Source organism: Agelaius tricolor, unplaced genomic scaffold, assembly GCF_023055355.1.
Source record: "Agelaius tricolor isolate 1412-34295 unplaced genomic scaffold, bAgeTri1.0.p SCAF_3, whole genome shotgun sequence".
In the NCBI taxonomy this organism is placed as follows: Eukaryota; Metazoa; Chordata; class Aves; order Passeriformes; family Icteridae; genus Agelaius; species Agelaius tricolor.
Genome location: NW_027269263.1, coordinates 3,152,434 through 3,179,477, shown reverse-complemented (window position 1 = coordinate 3,179,477; position 27,044 = coordinate 3,152,434). Strand labels below are relative to the sequence as shown.

Below are 27,044 nucleotides of genomic sequence, written 5' to 3'. Positions count from 1 at the left end.
ATGGTGAATTAGAAGAATACCACGAATACTTGCACAAAAAATTTTCAGGTGGAGACTGAAAGTCTGCAGAGCCGTAGCAGCCATCAGAACTGAAATTTTTATTTAAGTTAAAAAACCCTACAAAATATTTACATACTTGGAAAAATCCTGAGGAAGATGGGTCACAGATGACACATTCATCACCTTGTCTGATTATTTATCAAACAACCTGAGTCCAAGTTTGTTCAGCCTGAGACTACAAAATATGCTACTTTTTCTTAGGCATATTCAGGTTGCAGTCTCAAAAAACTTTCCCTGTGCCTACTCCCCCCTTTTCTTTACATTTTTTTCTGTCAGTTTTATTTTTCAAGGAAACAGAGGAAGATGGTGATTGATACTGAAGTATTCTGTGACTACTGAAGTCACCCTTTTCTGGGCACACCCCACCCTGTCCTTCAGGGATCTGTTCCCTCTTGCTTCCAGCTTCTCATCAAAATAAACCTGATTCCCACCCACCCCCGCTGATGGCCACCCATTCCATATCCTGAGGGCTTCCTGGGAACAGCATTCAGCATGGCTCAGCTGCAGGAGCAGGGCTGGGAAGTGAATAACTAAAGCAAAATCCTACAGCTGCTTAGAAAAACCACAGAGGACAGGCCCTGTGCCCACTTGGCCTGTGGAGGCACAAGGCAGGCTCTGCACAAAATCTGCTGCTGCTAAATTAAAAAAAATATTGTGAAAGGAAAGAGGCAGGCACTACTCCCTACAGGTACTGGCAGAGCTGGCAGGCAGCTCACACTACTATTACTGCTGTGCTAGTCTACAAAAGCCGATCTATGAAGCCCTGCCATCCTTTTCACAGATGTATATCAAAAGTTAAGGGTAAATAATAGGGTAATCTTCATCCATCAGAGAAAATCTTCAGTAACTCCCATGCTCTACACAGGCCTGGAGAGCTCACTCACCCAGCTGGAGGGAGAAAAACAGAAGGGGCATTATGAACAGCAGCAGGGTTCTTCTCCCGTGCCAAGCCCTGCCCCGTGCCTGCCCAGGGCAGCTCCAGCGTGCACCAACACTGCCACCTGCCGTGCTCCTTCCTGCCCGAGCCAGCAGCAGGACACGGCCACGGGGACAATGAGGGACAGCCCCAGGGCCAGCTCCAGCCGTGCCTGCCCAGGGCAGCTCCAGCGTGCACCAACACTGCCACCTGCCGTGCTCCTTCCTGCCCATGCCAGCAGCAGGAACGGCCACGGGGACAATGAGGGACAGCCCCGGGGCCAGCTCCAGCCCTCTCCTTGCCCTCGGTGCTGCCAGCCAGCTGGGGCAGCAGCACGGGCCAGTCTCACACAAGTGACTTATGTCTGGCATAACTCAGCACGCTGGAGCCAAACTGAGTGAAGGGAAGGGCAGAGTTGAAGGACACAGCACAGTGACACCATGCCCAGGGTGAGGCAGAGTGACAGTATGAGCCAGGCCCATCTGCAGGTTGCTGCCAACACTGTCCCTGGCAAGGCTGCAGTGCAGGAGTGTTCCTGCCTCTGCCCAAGTGCCAACAGAGAACAGGAACAGATTTGACTATTTCTCATTGCTAGTGTTAATTCTCAAGAGCAATTCCTTTCACCTTCCAGCTCTCCCAAGCTCTAGGGAGCTGAGGAAGAAAAGAGCAGAGAGCTCAGGGTCAAGACACTGGGGAAATGCAGCCAGTAGAGCTCAGGTCAGGCTTTCTTTCCCTTGAGGGAATGAAAGAATCATTAACCAGAATGTTATTGGTAGAGCTCCCTGAGGAGATTGCAGGAGGAGAGGAGCAGTCACAGCTCTCTCTGCCTGACAGAACAAATGCACTCTGTTCACTGGCTGCTCTGAGTGGGGGGGGGCAAGCAGATGTGACATGACCCCCTGAAGCACACTCATTTCCAGAGCTCTGCAGGGACTGGCATTGCCTTCTGGCCCAACCTCCAGAGCACTACAGGGAAAGCAGCAGGCCACAGGCAGTCCAGAGCTAGGCCACCTCTCAGGGAGTAACCCAGGACAGCTAAAAGGCTGGCTGTGACTCCCACAGAGCTGTTTGACAGCACTCACCATATCAACAATGTAGTTGTGGAACTGCCGGTTCATGTAGTTCACGGTGGTGTCAAAGACACGGCGCAGAAGGAAGGGCACTGTATTCACAATTTTCTTAGTCAAGACCATTGCTAGCACCAACATGGCCTTCTCCTGTTCCATGTCTGAGGGGATGGCTTGTATGAGCTCTCTCACTACCCTGGACATGTGCTGGGTTATCTCCTGTGTGGAAGGAAGAGAAGGGTCTCAGTGCCACAGCTGTGGCAGCAAGAGCTCCCAGCGCTGCCAGGACTGTGCTAATAACTGATGTGCTTGTTGCAACACTCCAGGATGCTGCTCCCCTTCCTCCCAGCCATGGCAGCCAGCCTCTTACATAAAAAAACACCCCCAAAAAACTATGGCCCTTGATCCAGATGTAGATCTAATCCTTGGACAGCCTTCCTTTTCCTTTTTAACATAAGAGACCTCAAACTCTACTTCCCTTGCACAGCAGCAAGGCATCTTAAATGATGGGCCAACTGCATCTAGGAAGGGGCCTAAACCCACTGCTACTCCCAACACTGTGTCTATGAACACACAGCATCAGAAAAGGGTCTCATGACTTGCTGTCTCTTCAGTGCTCAGTAAAAAGCACAAGTTAAGCTCCTGTCACTAACCTGCTCAATTTTTACCCATATGATGGTCAGCAGATATACAGGACTTGGCACCAAAGTGTCAAGATCTTAAGTACTAAAACTAAGCCTTAGCCAGACCATTCATTTTCCAGGGCCATCAAAAGAAGGACAAAATGCTTTAGTCAGTCCTTTTCCACAACCACCATTTCATCATCTGCAGAAAGGAGATGAGTCCAAGGAACCCAATTTACACATTAACTTCTGCCACAAAATCACCTCTAACAAATCTTCAAAGGTAAATGTTTGGGATTAATTTTCAGATGCCTTCAAAGTCACAGCAGGAAGGATGCAGAATATTTAAAAGGAGAACTGCTTATCAGGCTGCTTTTCACTCACCTCATTAGACAGATTCTCATTCATAAAATGCTGCACTAGGCCATTTACTACTCTTTCTTGGATTTCTTTATCTAACTGGTCTCCAATCTCAGCGAGCTGAGCAGCAATGATCCGGAGAACCTCTTCATTTGTTGGAGGCAACTCTGCCAACACCAAGAGCAGAATTTAGTTCACAGGCTGTAGTCAGACCAGGTTCAGTACAGGACACAGCATTTTGCTAATATCCATTAGCAACCTCCTTCCCACCCCTGAGTGTATTCATGACAGGTCTAAGCACAATTTCTTTAAGTGTACCCAGGTTGCTTACAAGAAATTGTGGCAAACAGGGGTTTGTATCTGTAGTTTAGGCAAAGTGCAGCCTCACCCTGCCCAAAAAAATCATTGCAGGGCACGTTAGTCTCCAACCAAAATTTGAACAGGACAGTTACTGCCAACATCCTGCCCAGAAAGGGGAATTGAGAAGCTGTGCAACACATTGAAGGTCTTTTTCAACCTAATTATTCTAGACTTTAAGTGACTTGTCAGAACTTGTCTCTTAAGCACCACCTAAAATACAGCAGTCATAGAATAGTTGGAGTTGGAAGGGACCTTGAAAGGCCATCTCATCCAAACCCCCTGCAATAAGCAGGGACATCTTCAACTAGATTAGACTGCTCGAAGCCCCAACCAAACTGACCTTGAATGTTTCCAGGGGTGGGGCGTCCATCACCTCTTTGGGCAACCTGTGCCAATGTTTTACCACCGTCAGTGTAAAATCTTCCTTACATCTAGTCTGAATCTGTTCTTTTTCAGCTGAGAACCTTAGACCTTGTTCTATCTGCTTTTGGCATGAGACCTATGCAAATTTACTGTGGCAGCTCCTCCTCACGCTGCTTCAGCTGAGGTCAATGTGCCAGCTGACACACCCTGGGCAAGGGGCAGTAGCCACCCTGCAGATGGCTAGCAAAGCAGGAACAGGACCAAAAGCTACTTGAGGAACAGTTTTCACCAGACTGGTAGAGCAGAAGGGGATTCACCCAGTACCAGAACTCGAGTTGTTCCAAGATCCTAGCCCAAATATTGACACTGCCTGAAAAGCAATGTGAGGCCTAATTTAACTGCTTGGTTATCACACTCCTTGAGGGCAGCTATCACCAGTAGCAGCTTTGTGCCTTTTTCTGGTGTACTGCAGACAAAACCCAGTGACAGGTGCTCTAGAAATCCATGGAGAGAGAAAGTGCTAAGCACTAAGTGCTAAACTCCCAACCAACAGCCACACAGTGAAGTTTCTCAATAGAGAAAACATTATTCTGAAACAGACAATAAATACAAACAAAGATAGGAAGTGGGGAAAGAAAACCCACGTTCAGAGAGACATGTGGGATGGAGCAAAGCTTGCTCACCTACGTCACCATTCCGGAAGTGGCCACTGCGATTGCCATCGGTCTGCAGCTCATCGTCATCGCTCCCTTGGTTCAACATGATCTGCTGGCTTTGCAGGGAATGCAGCTGGTCTTTGAACTTGCAGTCAGAGGATACCTCCAGGAAGGTGAACAGCAATGCGTGCTCCATCTGAAGAGATCCATTGATCTGAAACATAAGGAGATCACCGTTAAGCCCATGCCTAGGAAATGTCCCAGTCAGAGCATCCAGGCATGCACTGTTTTCCAACCCTGACACATCTCTGTGGCCTCTCCATCAGGCAGGGGCTCCACAAGGCCTCAGCAAATGCAGACTGGCTCCTGGATGTGGACACACACAGGACTGTCCCACGGGGAATGACAGAAGGCTCTGCTCTTACAAACTGCTGTTGAAAACCCAGCTCACCTTCTCCTCACCTTTCCAGCTGTGGCAATGGCAGCAACCCCAATCTGAGTTCCTCTTTTGAAACAGGTGTGAGTTCAGCAAAACCCATCCATTTCCCTTACTCAGACACCTGTGTTTGGAAGGCTTTTACCCTGTGTTTGGGAACTGGGCATTCTACTTGCTGTGCATAAAGAAGGCAGGAGCTCCCCACTTCCATGTAATCAGAGCACAGCAGTAACAAGGTGGGAAACAGAGATAAGAGCATAAGGCTGCAAAAACCCCAAGGTTCACATTTCTTCTCCCTCTTCAAAGGAACCTCAACCAGCTCCATAATAAACCTGTTTAGCTCCTCACAGAGACCCAAGCAGCTGCTCACAAGAGAAGTGACATGAGATGGCAGATCAGTGCCACCTCCAGTGGCACATTCACCTCCAGTAAATGGGCACATGCTGCCTCCATGGCCACACAACCTGCAGCCTTCAAGCAAGGCAGCACAGACAGCCCATATTAATTAGGTTCAGGAGGTCCATGAGGCAGGCAGACTGATGGGAGCAAGAGGCCACACTGGAACACCAGGCCTCATAACCAACTAAGGCCTCCAGAAAACCAGGAGACCCTCCAAAAATTTTAGTTAAACAGGTAAGAGAGTAGGATGTGGTATAAGCACAGAAATAAAGTCAGAAAGAAAATCTTTACTCTGGTATGCAGATGGTCTGCCTCTAAGAAAATACCTAGGCCTAATTTTATTTAGGGAGAAGAAAAATAGTTAAAGAATGGTTTGTTATGCTGACAATATGCAACCAGGATGAACTTGGTAACTGAAAGGGAGTTCTGGGGAGTGGAACCTTGCAAAGCCTCAACATGACCATATCTGACTGGGCAAACAAAAGGAGGAACAAAGTCAACAAAAGGCAGGGTTCAGAAATGGAAACAAATGGAAAATAAAGGACATGATCAGTCAGAGACGAACAGAAGGCACACCTTCCATGGTCTGAGCATGCATGTTTACAGACAGTAGTGCAGGTCACCTGGTGGCAATCCCCTTCAACAGCCTGCTGGGCTAGTCATTGGGTTTATCACTGATACTTTTTTTAAATGATATTGTGTTCAAAAGGCTTGTGGGAGGGCAGAGTAGGGGATTACAATTGTATCCTAACATGAGCTGGGCTGGGGGAGGATGACAGTTCAATGTGTAAGATTTAAGTGTGCTCAGTAACAGCATTGTAATTGTGTTTAACACCACAAAAACCAATGCAATGCACTGATCACAGGGCTGTGCCCATTCCTTTATTAGTTTTGGCAGTTTGTAGCTTTATCAATAAACACTGTAGTCTCTTATATAGCTACTTCTTCAGCTTGCAGTCCCAAGGGGAAGTGTTACACTGAAGGCTGCAAGGAAGCAGCTTGCAACCTAACTGGTTCCATCCACTTCCTTGTATTCAGAGCAGTGCCAGGAACGCTGCACAAATTCTGGGAAATTCGAGAAGGACACCAGCCAACACAGACTTCTTCCCTTCAAAGCATCTCAGGACAAGTGTACCAGAGAACCACTGCACACTGTGAACAGCTGACTTCAGACACGTTTGATTCTAACCTGTTCCATAATGGATTCAGGGACAGCAGCTCCCGTCACCCTCTGCTTCAGACCAGAAATCCTTGTCCTGTGAAGGAGTAAGAAAGAAAAGCGTGAAAGGAAAAAAATTCCCATAAATCCACATCTTGCAGCTGTACTTATGTGTCTGGCCATGTCTCATAGTAAATGTCCCTTTTAGTGATGCATATCCCTATTTCTGGAGTGAGCTGCCCATCACACACCATCAGTCATGAAAAAGGGCTGAGGAAACTACAACTGTCTCAGTGAGAGTGAATGAGAGGCACAAATCTCCTTCCTGCCATAGACTGAGCCAGACAGTGGAGTCACACACCCTACAACCAGGGCTTTAAAGCCAAGAGCTGCTGCTGGGTAAGGGTGAAACAACCCTCCATGGAGCCATGAAGAGCAGGGTGATCAGAGAGGAACTCCTGAGCACCTCCTGAGAGCAGGTGAGCTGACAGGTCTGCATGCACAGCAGAATATTCTGAAATGAAAAACCCAGCTGACATTGCTGCACATCCACAGGGCCTTGAGGGTGCCTCTCCCCACCCTCCATCCAAGAGATCCACATGGATACTCAGGCTCATTTAAATACTTCCCAACGAATATTATGATGGGAAGGCTGGATCAAGTGGCAACAGAGGCCTCCAGTCCCCTGAGTGCAACTCTGCAGAGCCTCCAGGGAGGCTAGCCAGGAAGAAGGGAGAGAGCAGGACAGAGCCCAAGGGAAGAGGCACCCAGCAAAGGAGAGCACAGGGCACAGGGGAGCCTCCCTCCCTCTCAAAGGGGAGATGTAGGAGGACAGTGCTCCCTCCTCATCCTGCCAGGAGCAGCTGATGGGTGGGTCAGAACCTTGCATTTGGTGCCTTAGACACAACAGTCCCACACAGCTGCACACACAAATCTCTGGTTCAACTTCTGATGAGCAGGGCCTGGCTGAAAGTGGGCACTCCCTCCCTACCAAGCCTTCTTCACCCAGGGCAACAACCTGGTTGTTATGCAGCCACCTTCTAAACCAAAAATGGGCTGGAAGCACTAAGGAACTCAAACAAAAGGCCTGCTTAACCATCAAAGACCTGGGCTAGTGATAAATGACTATTTCACAACAATCCCTCACATCTGTGTTTTAAATAACTAAGCATGCTGGTAGAAAAGAGGGAAGTGAAAACAGAAAGAAATTCAAACTCCGAAGCAAACCACAGTCATATTTCAAGAGACCATGAATCTCCCAACTTTTCAAAGGCTCTTAGAAGTCCAAGACCAAAACACAACCTGCAATATGTCTAAAACACACAGCAGCCCACAGGAAGCCTCTTAACCATGATCTCTTCTTGTCATGAACTTATGTCAGACTAACTGCAACGCAGGCTTATCCCTCGCTGCTGTGCATTTTGCTCTGTTCCATTCAAATCCCTATTGCTGCTACTCACCTCTGCCCAAAGGAGTGTTCTGGCTGGGGAGAGTCCTCTGTCCTGTTCTTTGGGACCTGAAGGGGCTCTGAAACAGGTCTGGGTGACTTTTCTTCTGGGATTCACTTTGCTGGAAGAGACATAGATGTTAATTCAGGTTTGAGAACTCAAGACAGAACACTGAGATTAAGAGGAAAGTGGGGATTTAGAATTAAGCCTGTGGCAGGACTTTGGCTTTGTGCAAACTTGTCCATACAAGCAGTATTTCTGTAGGTGAGGTAAAGGCTCAGTTTGCACATATTCTGGTTTTACAGATAACATTCCTTTTCAATGCAATTTTCCCACTCTCTGCTTGAAATGAAGAAGCACAGACTGCTCCAGCCCAGCCAGGTGCCTGCTGCACCTGCAGATTGGCTGTGCAGGGAGAAGAGACCCACAACACATGTGGGTTCTTCCCTTCCCTCAGGGATCAAATCAGCTCTGTGCAGATACAGACACTCCTCAGGCCAAGTCCACAAAAACAGAGACATTAAAAAAGTCACCCACCATAGCTGCAAATAGCAATTTTGTCTACTCCTGCATACGAACACAGATAAAACAAACACACAAACAGAACAATGAAAACTTCCACCACACTCCAAAGTACTAACATGGCAGAAAATGAGGACAAGGGAGTCTGAACACAACTTCACAAACCAAATTTCCTAAACCAGAGATTGACCACCCATGCAGTGAATGACCCTGAAGGCCTGCTCTCAGCTAACAAAGTTCTGCTTGGGTGGTCAAAAACACACCAGAGACAAGGAAAAAGGATTTCTCTCCACCCCCAAATGGTTTCCTACTTCTACAATACAGGGCAAATTATTTTTAATTTTAGTTAACTAGTAATTACAGGAACCTCAAGTTTTGCATAACTACTTTGAATCAATGCAAAGGGCTTCAATACTCATGAAGTTCCTGCTGAGAAGTCAAATTCCTTAATGGGATCTCAAAAAAAAAACCCAAAAAAGTCCAATGTAATCATGCTGATACCACCCCAATTTTTTAATCATTAAGACTTTAGAATCCTGGTAGTTTTAGATTCAGATTGAGACTGTTTCTGGTGGAGGGAAAAAGGTTACTTTATATTGGGTAAAAAGAATCTTTAGTTGGAGAAGAAGAAAAGACTGATAAAGGGTACAAACACCACCTGCACTCAGATTCAAACTAGAACATCTGCTAAGGCTGCTTTAGGACTGCTGAAATCCTGAAATGAATTTTTACAGAATATGATATTTTAATTGAAACATCAACTAATTTTAATACATTGTTCATTTTTTACTTCATTTCACTCATTAGACAAATGAACTTTGTAAGAAGCTCATATTTCTTTGTGAGAAATGAGCTGCTTCTGAGAAATCACTAAATGCCTTGAAGCGTTCAACACATAAGACTACACCCAGTTTTTTAGACTACAACCTGTTCCTTCTCTCTTTCTTTGGAAAAAAAATGAAGGGGGTACTTTAGCACAAGTTTAATACCCTTCAATCAGTTCTACAGAATCGAAGTAGGGCATGTTCATTCCAACTCAACATTGCATGGCATGCAGGACTGTGGGGGAGGCATATGGCAAGAAAACAATTCCAGTTGGAGAAGCACATCCACCAGCAGCCTATCAGTGCAGTAGGAAAGACTTCAGTCCACCAACACACAGCAGTTTTCTCAAGTGAATTCTGTGGATGCTTCCTCCAGGGCTCTTTAGATGGGGCTGAGCACACCCTGAGGGATGGGACTGACTGACTGCTCTCCAGCCACACAGCTCCTTCAGGTCTGGTGTCCCATCTTCTGTTTCTCCCTCTCATTCCCAAGTTACACCATCCTTTAAACCTCACAAGGAACTCACCAGAGGAGCTTTTCCCACCATTTGCAGTCCAGCAATGAGGGGTAGCATCACTAGAGGCAAGAGCAGGCAGGGCCAGAACCCCCTGACTCCAGGGGAAGGAGAGATGGCACTGCAAGTTTGTAGGGTGAATAAGAGGGAGAAGCAGGGACTGCAAGACAATTGGCACTCCATGCCTCTCTCCCACATCAAGCAGTGAGGGGTAATCCAAAGGAAAAGCCTCATACACTGTGTAACACCATGGTTACCTGCTGGGGGAACTCCCCACAGCTCTCAGGGCTGCCATAACAGCAGCAGGTCCCAGAATCCCTGCAGCAGTGCTAAGTCACCCTACAAATCAGTTTTCATCTCCACACTTGTGCTACATCTTCAAGACAGCTCAGAAAAGAAGCCACCCCACAAACAGTGCCTCTGCTCACCATCACCTCCCCTCAGATTCTTCACCTCCCCTCACAGCTCAGCCATGTCTGCTCAGAAAAACACTGTTTTCAGCAGGGAAGGCACAGGCCTGTAAGGACTGACTCCTTTAATACAGCGTCTGGACCATGGGTCAATGGACCTATTGTGCGAGCTGTCAAGATGTTTATGTCTCACGTTGGAGTTAGGAGCAATTAAAATCTCCAAAGCAGAAACCACAATGAAGCATCAGTCACTGCAAAGTCAGAAACTTCCAATCTGAGCGTTGCTTTCCCTGTGTGGCAGCTGGAAGGTAAGAACTTTGGGTGTGGCAGCCAGGATGACATCATTATTGGAAGAAGTACAACAGTGACTGTTTCTCCCTTCCAGGGCCTGGTGGCACTTCCCTGTCCTGTAGGCAGATATTTCACTGCTGAGCTACAGAGCCAGGACATTGTTCTACAGGCAGAGAAACCAAGTCTTTGGTATGTCCTGACACTTTAAATCCATATATCAAACCATAACCACTCAATTTTAATGTCCTCATGAGAACTTGCCACAGGCACAACTACTTTACATATCCAGTCACTACTTCTTTATTTTACTGGAAAATAAAGAAAGAGAAACAGCACCACAGACTTAGGAAGTTCCTTACCGGAGGATATTCTGAGCTGTGCCACTGTTGTCTGCAGCACTTCAGGTCAGGAGAGTGTAAGCAAATACCACATCACAGAGCCCAAAGTCACCAAAAGCAATGCTCCACTTCTAGCCCATAAACCAACAGGAACTAAACAGCTCAGGGAAGGAAGGTACCTTGTGTGTTGCCAAAGCAACAGTGCTGAGTAAATAGGATACTATCATCACCACAGGAAACCTGTCCCCATTGCTCCTTACCCTGCAAAGGATTTGCCAGCCCGTACCAGTGTTCAGAACACCCCAGGATTTTGCCTCATTTGAGAGGCAAAAGCAGAATTTGCTTCTAGGCTCTGGAAAGAGCAGCAGTGTGGTGGGAGGACAGAGACATTGCAATGTGTAAGCCAGGTGAAGGATGAGCTCAACAAGACCCTCTGGGCATGTATGGATGCACACACACAGCTGTGAAAACTGTAAAACTAAAGGATGGTTTGGTACATGTGGTTAACACCAAAGCTATTGGCTTGGTGAGTGTCAGGACTTTCCCAGCCACAGAGAACACTGCTTCCAAACCAAGGTATTTTCCACCAGTTTGGCTCTGCAGGAGGATGCAACATCAAGAGCTCGTTTGGGAAGTGGCAAAGCTGACAAGCCATGAGGAGCATTCTTGGAGATACCAGCAGCTCAGCGGCCCAGAGCAGGACACACCTACTCCCCCAGTCAATTGCCCATTTATTTGCTTGGCTCTTGGGAGGAATGCCCTGTTAGTCAGGAATCATGAGACTACTTAAAATCCAACCAGGACAACCTCTGCCTTAGCTGGGGCATTTTTACTTTCGCTTCTTTATGGTGCTTTAGCACAGAATTATCATCTCAGCCTGGACACCAAGAACTCTCAGCTGTGTATTTTGGCTTAGAAATACATTTCACTCTTTGTTTAAAGGGTTTTTCTTCTTTGGAAGAAAACGTTTATTAGAGACAATTCTAAAAAGAAGCTCTCAGTAGGCTTTTTTGATAGAAACTTATGTAAGTTTCTGAAGGTCTTCTGTCTTTTCACAATGGTGTGAATTGCAGCAATCTTCCAGTTATCAGGACAGTACTCTGACTTCTTAGGAAGAAAAACCTCCAAATCCCTCATCGATCACCCTTCTGATTTGGCTCAAAAGCCTCTGGTGACCAGCCCCACGCAGCACATGGATGAGAAAGAAGGAGCACTGCCATACTACTTATGCTCTTAAAAAAGCAGGCAGGCAGGAACTTTCCATCAGCGTGGTTTCTGTACTGGATCAGTGACAGAGTCAGCATGACAACATTCTCATTCTTCAGCAGCCAGCCTACAGACACAGCTGAGCTTAAACTGAGTCAGCAGGAAGCCTGCAGCTGGAATTTGAATTCAGCTAACTACAGCTGGACCCAAACAGAATTTCCACATCTGTATTTTGGGCATAGCCAAGCCTAAGAGGCAAGGGCAGGACTTGGATCTTGGCTATCAGAGTGCAGGCAGATTCTTGGATCTGGCACTGGGCTCAGGTTTTCCCCTCTGCTGTTGAGCAAAGGAACTCCAGCCTGGTAAGCTCCTCCTGCACGTCACCTCCTCAGTAAGGCTAGGGAAATACTTCTGTCTTTCCTTGGGGCCTGGCTGGAGGGAGCAGAGCAAACCCTGATGGAAAAGCACCATCACCACTACCACACAAGCCTGCTGCTCTTTACAGGGCTGGCTTCCTGTGCAAAATGTAACTATTGCAGCCCAGCAGCTGCAACAGACCCCTGCTAGAATGGCACAGTGCATCTGCAAGCAGTTCTTATGTTTGCCTCTTGGAAATGATGGAAAAGCAGGAAGCACTGAGGAATCACAGTTCCAGTGTTTTGACATTATCAAGGAAGGACAAACAGACTGAGAGCAGGCAGTACTGGGATAAACTCCAGCCATCACTGGTGATGTGCAAGTGATGGTGTCCAACCAGAGAAATGCAAGAATTGCTCCTGGATTTAGAGCATGCCCCAGCTGGGCCATGGGCACTGCACTCTGGCAAAGCTGTTTTTACACTGGAGTAGGGACAAAGTGCCCAGTTCCTGCAGCAGACACAGCCCCAGCACCTGGCAACTGTGCTCTGAGTGTTGCAGGTGCCACTTGCACAGGCTCTGCCAGCCACAGGCTCTCAGAAAGTGGCACTGGATACAAGAACTGCCATGCCACCTACAGGACAAAAGAACGCTCCTGATTCTAGTTTTAATGCATGTACTACTGTTCAGTGCCAGCATGAGCACAGAGCAGCCATCAGTCAGAAAACCAGGAATGCCACATCATTTTGGAACTTGGATGCATTTCACAGCTGATACCAGCAGTAAAGAGGAATGTAAATCTGTCTTTCCTTTGCCTGACTGGCAAGTTAGATAAGCAAAGCAAGAAACTGGTCAGAAGTAATTAAAAAAAAAAAGAGTTCAAAAAGACAGCTTTATGCACACAGGTGGCTCCTAACAGTGGCATTGCCTCTGCCTTTCAGGCCATATGAGTAGGCAAGAACTGCCTTTCTGGACTGGTAAGCACCAGGGATACCTGCACTGTTTTCTGGAATAAACAGAAGCTGTAAAGATGCTTCAGTATGAAGTTTAAATACTGGATCAGAGTGGCCCATCAGAAATTACATCAGAACAACATTTCAGCAGCTCCCTGCTTAGCTAAAACAAGGCTGCTGATGCAACAGCCAGGACTGCACTCATGGAGCTGCTAAGCAAGGATTCAGTGCACTGGACAATTTACTGTCAAAGGAATTCTCAGAGCTGGTATTCTCCAGAATTACATCAGTGGAGCCTGCTCACCCTCCCAGGCCCTGAACATTCATCATAAAAAAAACCCAAAGCATTTCTAAGAAAGTGGTACAAAGACAAATCTTCACAGCTGCGCGCTCATGTGCTCTGACAGCATCCACAACCCTGTGCGTCAATATTTGACATCTTTCCCAGAACATGAAAAATGTATTTTCAACAGGCTGCCCTCCTCCTAAACATCAAGTGTATCAGAGATGTTAACGTCCCTCAGTTTTATGAAACAGCTGTGCACCAGCACAGACAGCCAGAGATGATCCCCAGAAGGAAAGTCTGGCACAGATCCTGTGATTCCCTTCTCCCACTGTGCTGCACTGCAACCTCCATTCCCACCATGACAGTTAAACTGATGAAGCCAGCACAAAAATATTTTTTTAAAAAGTAATCACGATAATCTTGAAGGAATCTCTTATGACAAGAGCCCAGAAATCCTCAAGAATCTTAAAAAGAAAGTTGTGCATCAAACCAGTCAGCCAAAAATAATAGTAACTCCAAGCAGCATTCATACTGTGATCAAAGCTGTTTGACAGCAGCAGCTCATACACCGCCAGCATAAAAGAAAGCATCATCTCTTTTAAACACCTTTCACAGTGATACAGAGCTAAGAAAACACTCATTCTCAAAGAAACGCTGCAGGAGCCATTTGGGACCTGTGACAGGGAAATTGTAAATAGGTGCCTGCAGGAGTACACATTTCCTAGTGCCAGGCAAGCAGGAGATGCCTCAGCACATTGCTTCTTCCACTCAACACCTACAGGCTCTCTTAGCTGTAGGTCTACACACACAGTGAGAAAACATCTGTTCTTCTAGGAGAAAACACATGACTGTGCATGAAACAAAGCAAGACCATTTCACTTTCATTTCTACCTTAGGAGGAATAGGCTGATGTTGAAACACAGGAAGAGCTTACAAAGCCAAAATACAGCAACTGCTGATCTAAGGGGATTTGTTTCACGTGGCTGCCGACCCAAAGGTGTTACAGCAATTACATCGAACAACCAGAAGTTACACTTACCGAGGAACATGTGTCCTTAAAGGAAATAGTCCAGAATATTTGAGAGACCTGGGTATTGCCCATTCTATAAACAGCAGTAAAAGCACTAGAAACTGGCCAAAGGTCATAGCAACAGCATTTTACCAGGAAATAGAGCAGGTCTGCAGACATTTAAACAAGAATGCAACATCTGTGTGTGCCATGATGGCACACACCACCCACTTCCCCTGCTGGTACTTCAGAGAAGCTGAACAAAAACTCAGAGTTTAAAGGAAAGTGGGGAGCAAGCTACTGAGGTAGGAGGAGTTTAAAGCCACAATGACACTGTCCTCCCATGGCAGAAAGAGCAGAATGCCCATAATGCACGAAGGGCTACAGCCCCTTCCTCATGTTTGCCAGCAAGGGCAGTCCAGCCAAAGCCCACCCGTGCCAAGCAGTGCCATGGTGGTGCAGGGACACGGGGAAAGCAGCAGACTGGATCCACAGCAGAAGTCACCAAGTGCCCAAGGCAGTGCTAGCAAGGCTCCCAGCCATGGGGCTGCTCAAGGGGAGGAGGCTGAAGGACTCTTGGAGCAGCTGTTGCCAAGAAGGGTGTGTAGGAGACACCAACACAGCCCTGTGCTCTGCATGGAGCAACTGCTTCCGGATGCAGACAGGAGGCAATCCCTGCCGTCTCTTCCAGGTGCAAGGAGGTGCCTAATCTACACCACTGGCAGCTCCACAGAGTCCTGATCTCCCCCCAGTACAGATGAGGTAACAGCAGGATGTCAGCACATGGTTCACTACAGACATCTGGTACAAATCAAGGCAGAAGCTTAACAGATTGCTACCAAACCTAAAGAATGACACTGGACACTGTGTGACTCAACATTTCCTTCTATATTTTATCCCTACATCTTTCTTATCTTGTCTGGGTCAAAAAAATCAGACTTGTAAGATACCTGAGGAAGGGACCCCCCCCATGCACATACCATAATCATAACTGATAAGCTTTAGTTAAAGCTAAACTCAGCACCCTGCAACCTCTTCCAACCTCAAGCAAAGCCATCCAAAACCAAAAGGGGCTCAGACCACCAAGACTTTTACATGCTTGGCTAAGCCATGAGCTCCACTCACTAATTAGAAATACTTTGATATACTTGGCTTTGCACGGTACACGATGTGCAGGTAATTCCAGCCCCCAAAACTCTGTAATTGGGCTCAGACAAAAAGCCAAAGCATGCCAAGAAAAAAAGGAGAAGGCAGCTGCTTGAGAAAAAAAACAACCCAAAAAAACCAACCCAAAATTGATAGTAAATTGTGCTCTTTCACTCATCTAGGAACTGCTAAGCAGAGAAAATGAAACCTGCCCATCTGCACACAATTCCCCTCAGCAGAGAAACCGCAGACCAGGCTGGCTCTTTCCTGCTGGGGAGTTCATACCCAGAGTCCAAAGGAGCTGCCTTATCAAGGAACCAACATCTCAAGGCTGCTCCTCCACAGTCACACCAGCACTCCTTGCACCAGCACAAAACCTGTTCAGAGTTATTAGAGACAGTCCCTTCTCCCCCTCCCATGACTTCCAAGCACCAGGCTGCCCCAGGAAGGTCTCCAAAGGTGACAGTCACTAAATTTATGTGTCTGCCTGCTTCCACTCTAAACATTTCATTCTATTACAGAAAAAAAAAACCCCAACCCTCTTTGATCTGTCAGCTCCTCAGACTCTTGCTGAGTGTGGATGACTCCGGTATCCTGTTGCAGAGGAAAAACATGGCATAAATGACCTTGGGTGAGAGTGTTCATTGAATATATAGCCCCCCATATAATTCCCTAATTACATATCACAGTTCTTACTGGTTCAGGATCTAACAGAAACCCAGGTTTGCACAGACAGCCCTGGTGGAGTGCTGTACACTGTTCTGCTGGAGAAACTGAGCTGAACTCACAGCCTCAGCTGGCCTAATCTGGTTTTAAGAAACTGGGAGGGCAGGAACCCAACAAAACCACGTAACCAAAAATCTGTCACATTTTTTCTTCTTAAATTCAGCAAATGTCACCAGATGCAAGCAAGAAGGTGCTGACAAATCAGAAGGGGAGGTTTGTCACACCAGCCTTTCTTGGTACAGGGCAGCCTATCCACAGGTTTACAATCACCTGTTACACTCTGCACATGCAAAATGAAGTGTTTCACCTCAGCAGGTCCCTAAGCCCTGCTGGTCACCTCTAATGAAAGACAAGAGACCCAGAAAGGAAGACAAGAAAACGGGAAGAGACAGGTTGCAGAAATCCAAGGGAATAACAGGGTACTAGAATGCTACTTTTTATACAATGCATTCCCCCAGCGTTTTTGTGTAACACCAGTGGCACAGAAGAGATCTCCAAAAATGGGTGTTGCAAAGTTATCCTAAAGACACCAAACAGCGCTAAAGTCATGTACAGAGGTTGCAAAGGAGAGGAAAAAAAACCCACACAGAAAACCCCTTCTTTTTAAATAACACCTTTTAAGATGTTATGCTTCCACAGGCAGGTGAAAACAGTTTCAGTCTGATTAGTGACAAGAAGTTATAACAGAACAAAAACCACTCTTCCCCACAGGTGGACTTTTGCAAAAAGTCCTCTACCAAAAAAACAAACCAAAACAAAAACTTAAAAAATTAATTTCCTGTCGGGGAACCATTTTGCCCTTTCCCCCACCAAACACTTTAACCGTTTTGAACAGATAACAAGTATCCCATGACAGGATTATGGCCCAGATACTCCAAGAGACAAAAAGAAAAGTTCACCGTTTCTGAAATAAGCACTGACTTCCTGAATGAAGACTTTAGTGATTTAAATAACTCTGAGGCACTACGCCTTCTTTTTTAAATTTATTATTAAGGCTACAAAATGTCATTTAAAAGAAGACAAGAACATCCGCCCCTTCGCCAGACTCAGCAGTTTCAGAGCCAGTGTCACTCCAAGTTACAGAGACCATCACCAGAGCGTGTAACTTGCGGAAATACCCTTCTAAGGAAGGAAACCTGCTCACTCCGTCCCTTCCACTTCACGCACACTGCGCAGTCTCCTGCTCCAGCCTTCCCTCAGCCCGAACCAACACACCCGTGTGTCACCGGGAACGTGAGCGCTGCTCAGGGCAAACAAAGGGCCAGCCAAAGGCGCTCGCCACTTCCACAGACAGCCAGACACCCACAGCTCTGGGGAAGGCAGGGAGCGGAGAGAAAAGCTCTGCTGAAGAGCTGAACTGACTCATCGTACAAGTCACCTGCTCTTCCTTTCAAACACGTTAGGTTAGCGCTATTATTAGAAAACCTTGCCTTCTTGCTGGAGGTGCCACTCCCACATCCCTCTGCTGCGGGAAGGCTGAGGGGTCGCCACCACACCATTAACTCTTTGCACTGCCCGGCCAATACCGCTCGCGTCTGACAACTCTCACCAGAAACTGAGGGCGAGATGCTGCAATTCACCGCGCAGTGCAAAGGCAAAGAGAACTGTGCGTGGTTTTAGGAAATACCACCCGAGCGGGAGGGAGGCCGGTCCGCCACAGAAGCGGGGACGAGGGGAGGCGCAGGGAGGCGCGGAGCGGGCGGACCCCGCCGGGGGAAGCAGCGGAGGGGCCGGGGTCGATGGCAGAGCGCGGGGGGGGGGGCACCCCCAGCACGGCCCAGGAGGGACGGAGGCAGCGACCGAGCACGAAACGGAGCAAAGGAAGAAACAACCGCACCGCTGAAACGCAAGGCCGAATTCCGCGGGCAGAAAGGAACCGGGAGAGCGGCCGGGAGGCAGAGGAGTTTCCAGCAGCCAGAAGAAAAAGCAGAACGCGCACACGGACCCTCGCAGGGTCACTTCACCCCCCCCAGGCTTGGGGGGCTGCGAGCTGGAGCCGGCACCTCAGGCCCCCGCGCTGATGCCCCGCGGCCCAGGAGGCAGCGGGCCCGACACTCGCCCCGAGCCCGCCACGGCCAGCGGCGCTTCCCGGGCGGGGCCGCGCAGCGCCGAGTCTCGGAGCGCGGCCGGGACGTCGCCCATGCACACCCCGCGAGCTTCCCGCCCGACGCTGTGCCGCCGCCGAACCGCTCCTCCAGCTGGGAAGCCACGTGCAACACTCACCGGGACCTGAAGCGCGGCTACCGCGTTGTGCGCGCCGCTCCCGATATTTGAGCGCCCGCTGAGGGCCCGGCGCGGCCCGGCCCCGCCCCGGGAAGGCGGGCGGGCGGGAAGGCGCGCGGCACGCGCCCGCTGAGGGCCCGGCCCCACGGCCCCGGGGCTGAGGGCGTGAGGGCCGGGAGGGGCCCGGGAGCCGGGGCCCGCCCGATCCGCGCTCCCCCACAGTTCTGGCGTTCTGATGGGTCCCGACCTGGTGCTGCTTGGCCAAAGGCTCCTCATACGCCATCTACAACCACTTCTCGCCCCGCCATATAAATGCACCTTTTAGTTTAATATCGTTTTATGGGCTTAAAATCACAGAACCACAAAATCAATTAGATTGGAAAAGACCTCTGAGGTCATCGGTTCCATCTTGTGACCAGACACCGCCTTGCCAACATGGCACTGAGTGCCACATCCAGTATTTCTTAAACACCTGCAGGGACGGTGACTCACCCTGGGCATCCCATTCCAATCTAATCACCTTCCTGTGAAGAAATTATTCCCCGTGTCCAACCCGAACCTCCCCTGGTTCAGGTTAGGACTTTGTGCTCTTATTCTGTCACTTGCTGCCTGAGAGAACAGGAGAGCCCCCATCTTGCTACAACCTCCTTTCAAGTCTAGCAATAGAGTCCTACTCAACTAATTACTATTTAATACAGCCTTACACTTCAACGTAGCTCTGTCTAGAGAAATGCTTACCTGGCATTCAGTACAGATGTCCTTCCTGACACATTTTCCTTCCTAACGTGCCCAGTCACGGTGCCAGTGCCACGCTCAGGCTTTGGATGAGCTGAGTGTGGCGGGGTGCCTGACCTTAGGGCGCTTTTTAAAGTCTGTGATTCTAAGAAACAGAGCCAATTCTGATTCATGTTTGTGTCATGTTGGTTTCCCACTAGGAATAGTGTTGGGAAGAAAAGAATGACACACAAATATGTAAATTTCAAGGAACTGAAGTTTCTCTTTCCTGAAGCTGCTTTGTCCTGCAAAGTCAGCACTGCCCCAAGCAGCACTGTCCCCCTCTGTCCCTTCTGCCCAGTGTGTTTGTTTATTTGAGAAATCACTGTGAGGTTTTTTATATCCGTTTGTTTCTGGTATCTGAGTAATATGGATCATATATTTATATAGAACATGTGAATAACCAGAAAGAGATGTTATCTCTGGCTTACAGAAAGGCATGTGATTTCTGCACCTGAGACATGCAGAAAAGCACCCTCAGCAGGTTAGGAAATACTAGTTTATCCACTTTCCTGGTATCCACAGGCATTCATACTGTTACCAAGGTGCCAAGGCCAAATGGCACTTTTTCCAGAGCAGGGATTTTTTTTTTTTGTTCCTTATTTTGAGTGCTTGTAAAAAGATGCAGGCTAAGGAAGGCGGCAACTCTTCATCATATCCCTTAAGCAGTATCTATAAATGAAGCATGAGGCCCCTTCTTTCCTGTGGCTCCAGGAGGAGATACAGCCACATGCCAGCACTGTTGCTTTCACCCACTATAGGGTCATTTTTCTGCTAACTGCTCCATTGCTGCTGATGCTTAGGATTTAAAGCAGAAAGATACACTCAGGACCTGCTGGAGTTCTTAAGAGATGTGTGGCCAGGTAGAATCCTTACAGGATTAGGTATTCATTCTCCAGTATGTGTGACTTAAAAATGCAGTTGCTAATTGCTGTCACAGCACTGATGGTGAGGACTCTTCAAAAAAAACCCTATAAAACATGAGGAAAGCCAGAATGGCAGGGGGATTGGAGGAATGACTTTCCCTTAGTTATTTTTCCTGACAAGTTACATTCATTGTCTTTAGCCAGGCTGAGTAGCTTATACAAGCTTACACAAGCTCCTGTAGCTTATACAGGAGGGCTGTTTAAGATAAAATATATCTGCTGCTGCCAGAAAGAGGCTCTGCACACTTCTTGATGAACCCACTGACAACCTTCCTCCTCTGCTTCTGAGGGAACATTCACCCTCCCACCTCGGTAATTTCCTCACCTCTGCACGGAGGGGTTGTGGTTCAGTGCCAAGGGGAACTCGCAGGGTGAGTTAGGCAGCTTCCTGGGCATGGAATGCCACTTGTGGAAAGGGTCAGAGGCTTCTGGAGGCTACTTTCATTATCTAGGGAAAAGGAAAGCAGCAGCTGCCACCAGGCTGAGCTCCTGGGGTGGGGTTTACTTGTTACAGGGTCTTTCCCTGGTGCAATTTCAGAGCTAATCTGTGCAGGAGCACTCATCTTGAAGGGCTGGCATAGGTTTTGCCCAAGCTAGGAACAGATAAAGCTCTTCCTAGACCCATTGTTCCATCCAGAGTTTGTACAACAGCAGAATGTCTTTGTTCCTAATGGGGATTGAGAATTAACAAATTTGCAATATAACTTAAAAAAGCCATAATAAAGTGTTGGAAACTATGGATGTGAGCCTCCTGTGTCCCAGAGTCCAGCAGCCACTTTCTAGACATTCCATTTTTCTTCTGGCATCAAGTGAGAAATTCTCATGACTGGCCTTCTGACAGCAGAAAGATCCCCCATCCCTGGGTAACCACAGCTTTCTCCCACTACTATTTTTATTCCCACTACTATGGGGGAGAGCAAGAGACCAAAAGAAGAGGAAGAATTGTAAGGTTTGAAACGTAAGCTGTGAGCTACTGCCCTGCTGAGCTGCACAAATGAGAGCTGTCATTCCTGCCACCTGCAGCAGAGCCTGCTCACCCAGCCCCCAGCCAGCCTGCAGGCAAGGGGAAATCCAAGGCTGTCATCCTCCCGCTGCAGTAATAGGTTTCCTTTTATCACACCACCATAGGAACACCAGGGTTTATCCTTTGTTTTTTTTTTTTTTTTTTTAAGAATGGTGGAGGGTCAGGAAAATGAAACACATTGTTTGGGATTTCCCCAGCTGGCAAAATGAAACACATTGTTTGGGATTTCCCCCATCACCCTGTGTAAAACTTCTGCTTCTTAGAAAAAAAATTTTTTTAAAAAGTCAACACAGAGGCATTGATGTAATTCTCCCCATATTATCCTGAATGCTGCTACATGACCATCAGGCTACACCAGATATTCAGGCTAGTACTGCAGGCTGAGGAAGTGAGCTTCAGCTACAAAAATGAAATCCTAGTTTCTATAACCCAATTTATATTACCTTCATCCCTTCTTGGCTATTTGTAGTAACTTCACTGAGAATCTGAAGAAACAATGTAGAATATGCACGGGTACGGGGGATGTTTGTTGATTTTTTTTCATCAGATAATCCAGAGTGGCTGAGAGTGAGTCAGCAAAAGAGTAATTGAAGGCAGGCACTTTAACACCCAGATTTATCTCTAGATCACCTCCTCTCAGGTCCTTATCAATCATCAACCAAAGAAGTGACATCAGAGGAAAGAAACAATAGCGCCACCAGCAAAAAAGAAAAAATAATTAATGACTTTATTTTTTTTTTTTTTTTTAGTTCAGTTGGCCATCTGAGGTGCTAAAATCTCAACACCAATGAAGCAAGTGTGCATAAAAACAAACGATAAAACACAACCAAATGGAAGAAAACAGGCTGGAACAGAGTTGGTTTTGTACAGGTAGGGTATTCGCTTTTCTGTTAACGCTCCATACATGCCAACCGTAAGCGCCTTGAACAATCTGAATATCAGAGTTCACGTTCATACAAAAGGGCAGATGCCAAAGCAACTCCCTTTGCCTGGAGTAGACTTCACACACACACGCATGCACCCACAGATACAGAGTATTGAAATTACTGCAATGCCATCAGAACATGGCATCCTCCCCTTCACATCTGCTTTCAGTCACATCCTCATCTGCCTGCTACCCCTCCTAGTAGTAGGCATGTACAGGCAGGGTAGCAGGGTAGCACAATCCAAAAGCAGGAACTTTTTGAAAGCTTCCCATCTCTGTTACTTTGCAAAGGTCAACAGCCAGCGATCTCTTTCTCTGTGAATTATATACAGACTGGTTTTTAGTATGCTTTAGAGCTCTCTTCCTTGCAGACAGTGACAACTGAAATTCCCATTGCAGCTTTTCAGTTTGCACATGGGAGATTTTACAATGCAACAACACCTCTCTCAATTCACCGGTGTGTGGTGTAAACACTTAATGGAAAACTCATTTTAGAAGAATGTTAACCAAACAAGGTGTAGCTGCTCACACAAGGGAACTGCCGGCTGCTCTAGATCATGCTGTCTAGACCACTTAGAATACTTCATAACGTTCAGGATTAGGATGTATAAAAATATTAAAACCCACCAGAGTGCACACAAATGTGGTGACTAGCTCTACGCAAGCACCGTGTTCTAACAGAGGCCTAGGCATTGCACAAAACTCAGATTCTCGACCATGGGGGTAGCCCAAGGATCCACTGGTGCCTTTACATACAAACAAATATTTACAGAAAATGCAGAGACAGAGAGAGAAGGACAGACTTTTAAAACTTGCGGTTTGCTCTAAAATATGTTCAGCAATGCAGTTTATAACATGCCCTAGTGAGACCAGGGGGTATTGATTAACTGAAAGAAGGAATATGTCTGAAAGTTGGAGCTGAAATGTCTTGTCACCTCCCCACACATTAGTTCTCCGAAGCTCAGAATTTTACAGCCAGTTGTGACTTTTAATGAGAATATGGTTAAAAGGAACAGAACAGTTTTAAAAAAAAAGATACTGTGAAAACAGCAGATTAGTTGTTCTGGCAGTCCTCACTCCCCCATCTCCATTTACCTCCTGGGCATTTCCTCCCAGGAGCTGGTGTTCCCCTCCCTTCCCCGCAGGGGGCTGAAGGGCTTGCCCCATCCTCCGTGTGCCCATTTCAGAACCAGCACGGCTCAGGTTCCAAGCTCAGCTCTCTTCCCACCTGCTGCCGGGATGAAGCACAGCCAGCCCCGGGTCAGGACCGCGTCACTTGGGGACAGCCACCCTTGTGTGCCCACGTCTGGGGAGCTGAGGGTCCCCTGGTTCTCCTCACACGTGAAATGGACAAACGTCATTGAACGCACGTGGCTGAGTGCGCGCTGCGGGCAGCGCAAAGAGCTACAACATCCTGCTCGGATTCGGATACAAATAAGGAATCTTGTGCTCACAAGAACCTTCTTCAGCTTTAAAAATACAAAATTTGAATTAAAAATATTCAGAGAGTAAAAAAACCCACTATCTGATATGCAAGTCATATTCTTAAAGTGCAACTGAACAGCAAATAACAAGTTGTGCCTTTTACAACCATTTTGATATAAAAAGGCCTTTTAACATTCCCTTTTGTGTATTTTAATCAATTTGTGTGTGCGATGTTAGCTCTTTGTTTTCATTCTCGCTGCTGGAGGCCTTCAGCACAACCCAAAGAGTTTAGGGTTAGAATATGTGGGTTTTCTGTGCAATAAGGTATTACATCCTGAAGTGATCTCCCTCTTCAGCATTGGAAAGATCTGGCCAATGTCCCTCAGCATGAAAGGGAAACCATCTGCTGTTTCTTCTTCAGGACTTCTTTTAGTTCTACAGCTCGCATTCAATGACCTTTTGTTACAAGTTAGATGTGGTCCATATACCCAGTGCACTATAAAATGGTCTGAGGCCAATTCTCTGCATGAGACAATTTACAGTAAACTTTCCATCTTTCTTCCCTCTTTCTGCACTCCAGCTTCCAGTTGCCCCTCAAATGCAGACTGTAAACTACCATTGCCAGTCTCACTTGGGCAGCAGGCCCTGCACCAGCAAACAGGAGGGAATTCTGTTTGTTAGACATCCTGCTGGTAAAGCCAATGCTCTGGGATGCTGGAATGGCAGGTACCACTTGCTAAACACACACAGTTATGAAGTAGCACTGCAGCTGCCTGTCTGTCTGCTTGGTTTCACAAGTATCTGGAATTAATTTGTAATGCCTTATGTGGAATAAAGGGAGAACACTTTGGGTGGAAAACAGGAGTTTCCACAGTTAGCAACCAGCACTGCTCAGAGTCCCCATGGACACTCCTACCCATTCTCCCTCAGCCTGGGGCATTCTCCCAAGTCAGAGGTGAATTCAAATCATAGGCCTTGGCTTACAGGAGACCCCTCTGAAGGAGGTAGAGAGCCAACAGAAAGAAACCTTGCAAACTTCTGTGCCAGGGCAAAAGACTGAAGAATGTTCAGCCCTGCTGGGGTGCCTCGCACCGGCAGTGTCAATCCAAGCTGGCAGAGTCAGTAGGCTGTACAAATGTGCTTGGGAATGGGACTCGTTCTCAGAGACTTCAGAAAGCAGCCTTGGTAGTTCTTGAACAGGAAAAGAACACAGTCTGCATCCCAAGGAGGGAAACCCTCTGGACACATCGTGTGAAGGATGGGACCCATCCCCAGTGCACGGTGCTGCTTCAGCTCTGCAGGATAGGTTAAGGACACGGCTTGCCCGGGGAGTCTGTCCCACAGGGAGTGGGGCTGAGCTGCTCAGTGCACATCCTGCTCATCAGTCATCGTGTGGTTACAGTCACGACCCTCCTGGCTGAAAAGCAGCAGATTCACTAACTGGGCCAAAAGGAGCTTCTTCCAATAGATGCAGCAGGAAATGTGCTGGTTTTGTTTTCATGGAAATACCTCAAACTGTATCAGGACTGTGAGGATCCCCTCTTTCAGTGAGGAAGAGACATATGGGATATTTCTACCTCACAGTTTTGGCTTTCTTGTTATAAAAATGTAAAATTTAAATAAATATAAGTTTGTTAGTCCAAAAGAGAGAATGTGGGATGTGGAAGAAAAGGATGCTAAGAACACAAATAGATTATTAAACTCCATGAGTGCACAGGATTTTTTCATAGATGAAAACTCCTAGGGCAGGATGCATCCATGGGTACATAAAGGCTGCCCTTGCTGTGAAGCAGGGACCAATCTGCAGTAGTGTCTTTCTCTAACAGAGTTAAAACACTCCCTCCACAATCAAATATGTGTAACAATCAAATTATTATTAAGAACACTAATAAATAGCCACAGGTAACAACGTCCAGTAATTTTGAAGTGGAAGTTGTAGGATGCAGCAGGCACACACACCCATCACTCGTCCATTTTTTTTCCTAAAAGATACAAAAATGAATCTTCTTTCAAGTATTAAAAAAATAAGTTAATTGACATAAAAGGGTCAAAGTGACTGAGGGCCCAGGCAGGTCTTAAGCTTTGTTTCCAATGTGCAAAAACAAAATACAGAGAAAAAAAAATAAAAACACTGAAAAGTCTTAATGGTGGTTCAGTCACTTAAGGGCTTCTCCCTTTTAGGGGGCCTAATAACCAGGGAATGCTGCCTGGGAACACCCCTGCCCCAGCACACACTTACCACTGTCCCACAGCAGTATTTTCCAGTGTCAAAACAGTCACAATAAAAACAGAACAAGGAAGCCCACCAGCCTCTGAGCTGTGGCCATGAAGACTAAGGCCAGCAGTAGCTGCCTCTCCAGTGTAGCAAAGCAGGCGGGCATCTTCCCTCTCTCTTCTGCTCCCCTTGTTCCCCACAAGAAGATTCAGGAGGCTAAGGTAGGGAAAGAGTCCACTGATGCCCACTTCTCTCCAAAAACCAAGAGGCAGAGAGTTCCATCACACATAGCAGTATCTTCTCTGTCTTGTATTTCTTCATATCCATGCATAAGGATCAACTGCAGGTTTCTTTGGTGGGGAGGAAGACTAAAGCAAAGAAGGTGTTGCCCTGGGCTTCTGGAGCTCTCTTGGACAGCTGACTCCACTGCTACAGGCTGCTGTGGTTTTTCAGGAAAGGTTGCCACTTTCCTCCCTTTTATTAGAACTGGTGTAGTAAAAATGGGAAAGGAATGGACTGCCTTAAATCCAATGTAGTTAAGGGTACTTCTTCCCTTAACCTCCTTCCCCACACATAGATTATTCCCCCCTCCCTCCTACCACACACAAAATATGGTCCATCATACAGGACCTCAAGGAGACTCCACAGTCTCAACTCATTTCTTCAACTTGGCTTGCAGACATGTAAAACTTAAGCTTCTGGAACCAACACACTTATCAAAAGGCTTCTGAGTGCTTCAAACCAAATCCTTGCATGCTGTTGGACCTTCCAGAGGTTTCCCCTTCAACATCTTCCTATCCACGTAATTCTGGCAAACTCAGAGTAGGCCAACTGGACAACACAGACCAGCAGAGGTAAATGTGCTAAGCTCAGGACCAGTTCAAGCTAAAACCTTTGGAAAGCATGACTGCCTCCAGGTCCTTGTCTTCTTCTTTTTCTCGAAGCCTCTGCTCCTCAAGGAGAGCCACAAGGGAATCTCTCTGCTCCACTACTTCAAGCATTTCGTTCAGGATCCTCTTCTCTTCCGAGAGCTCCTCATCTGTCTTCAGATGATCTACAGAGATATCAGGAGCTATGAGCATACACAAGGCTAAAAATACACA

At 47.2% G+C, this 27,044-nt stretch overlaps 2 protein-coding genes across 23 annotated transcripts in view; both read right to left on the bottom strand.

Annotated features, from left to right (window-relative positions):
• Positions 1 to 79: 79 nt before the first annotated feature.
• Positions 80 to 18,765, bottom strand: BID (BH3 interacting domain death agonist). 2 transcript variants are annotated; one of them, XM_071422174.1, is made up of 7 exons: positions 18,653 to 18,765; positions 7,860 to 7,968; positions 6,430 to 6,496; positions 4,433 to 4,619; positions 3,051 to 3,193; positions 2,059 to 2,262; positions 80 to 948 (listed from the first exon to the last, which is right to left on the bottom strand). In XM_071422174.1, exons 3-7 carry the CDS (start codon positions 6,436 to 6,438, stop codon positions 937 to 939), a joined length of 555 nt encoding a protein of 184 aa, XP_071278275.1. In that variant the 5' UTR covers positions 6,439 to 6,496; positions 7,860 to 7,968; positions 18,653 to 18,765; the 3' UTR covers positions 80 to 936. The 2 variants fall into 2 exon arrangements, with proteins under 2 accessions (XP_071278275.1, XP_071278276.1); XM_071422175.1 differs by lacking the exon at positions 18,653 to 18,765 and adding an exon at positions 18,267 to 18,581.
• Positions 18,766 to 22,081: 3,316 nt separating this feature from the next.
• The window catches only part of MICAL3 (microtubule associated monooxygenase, calponin and LIM domain containing 3), a 174,203-nt gene continuing 169,240 nt past the window's right edge, over positions 22,082 to 27,044 (bottom strand). For all 21 annotated transcript variants that reach the window (XM_071422149.1, XM_071422167.1, XM_071422152.1 and 18 more), the window contains one exon: positions 22,082 to 26,995. In XM_071422149.1, coding sequence (XP_071278250.1) covers positions 26,811 to 26,995 — 185 coding nt within the window. In that variant the 3' untranslated portion in view covers positions 22,082 to 26,810. The remainder of the gene's footprint in view (positions 26,996 to 27,044) is intronic.

Excerpts from the sequence above, each read along its gene's own strand:
- BID (XM_071422174.1), bottom strand. Across the intron at positions 3,194-4,432 it reads CTTCCGGAATGGTGACGTAG|AGTTGCCTCCAACAAATGAA; the intron begins GTGAGCAAGCTT and ends TGGTGTTGGCAG. Across the intron at positions 2,263-3,050 it reads ATGAGAATCTGTCTAATGAG|GAGATAACCCAGCACATGTC; the intron begins GTGAGTGAAAAG and ends CCTTCCACACAG.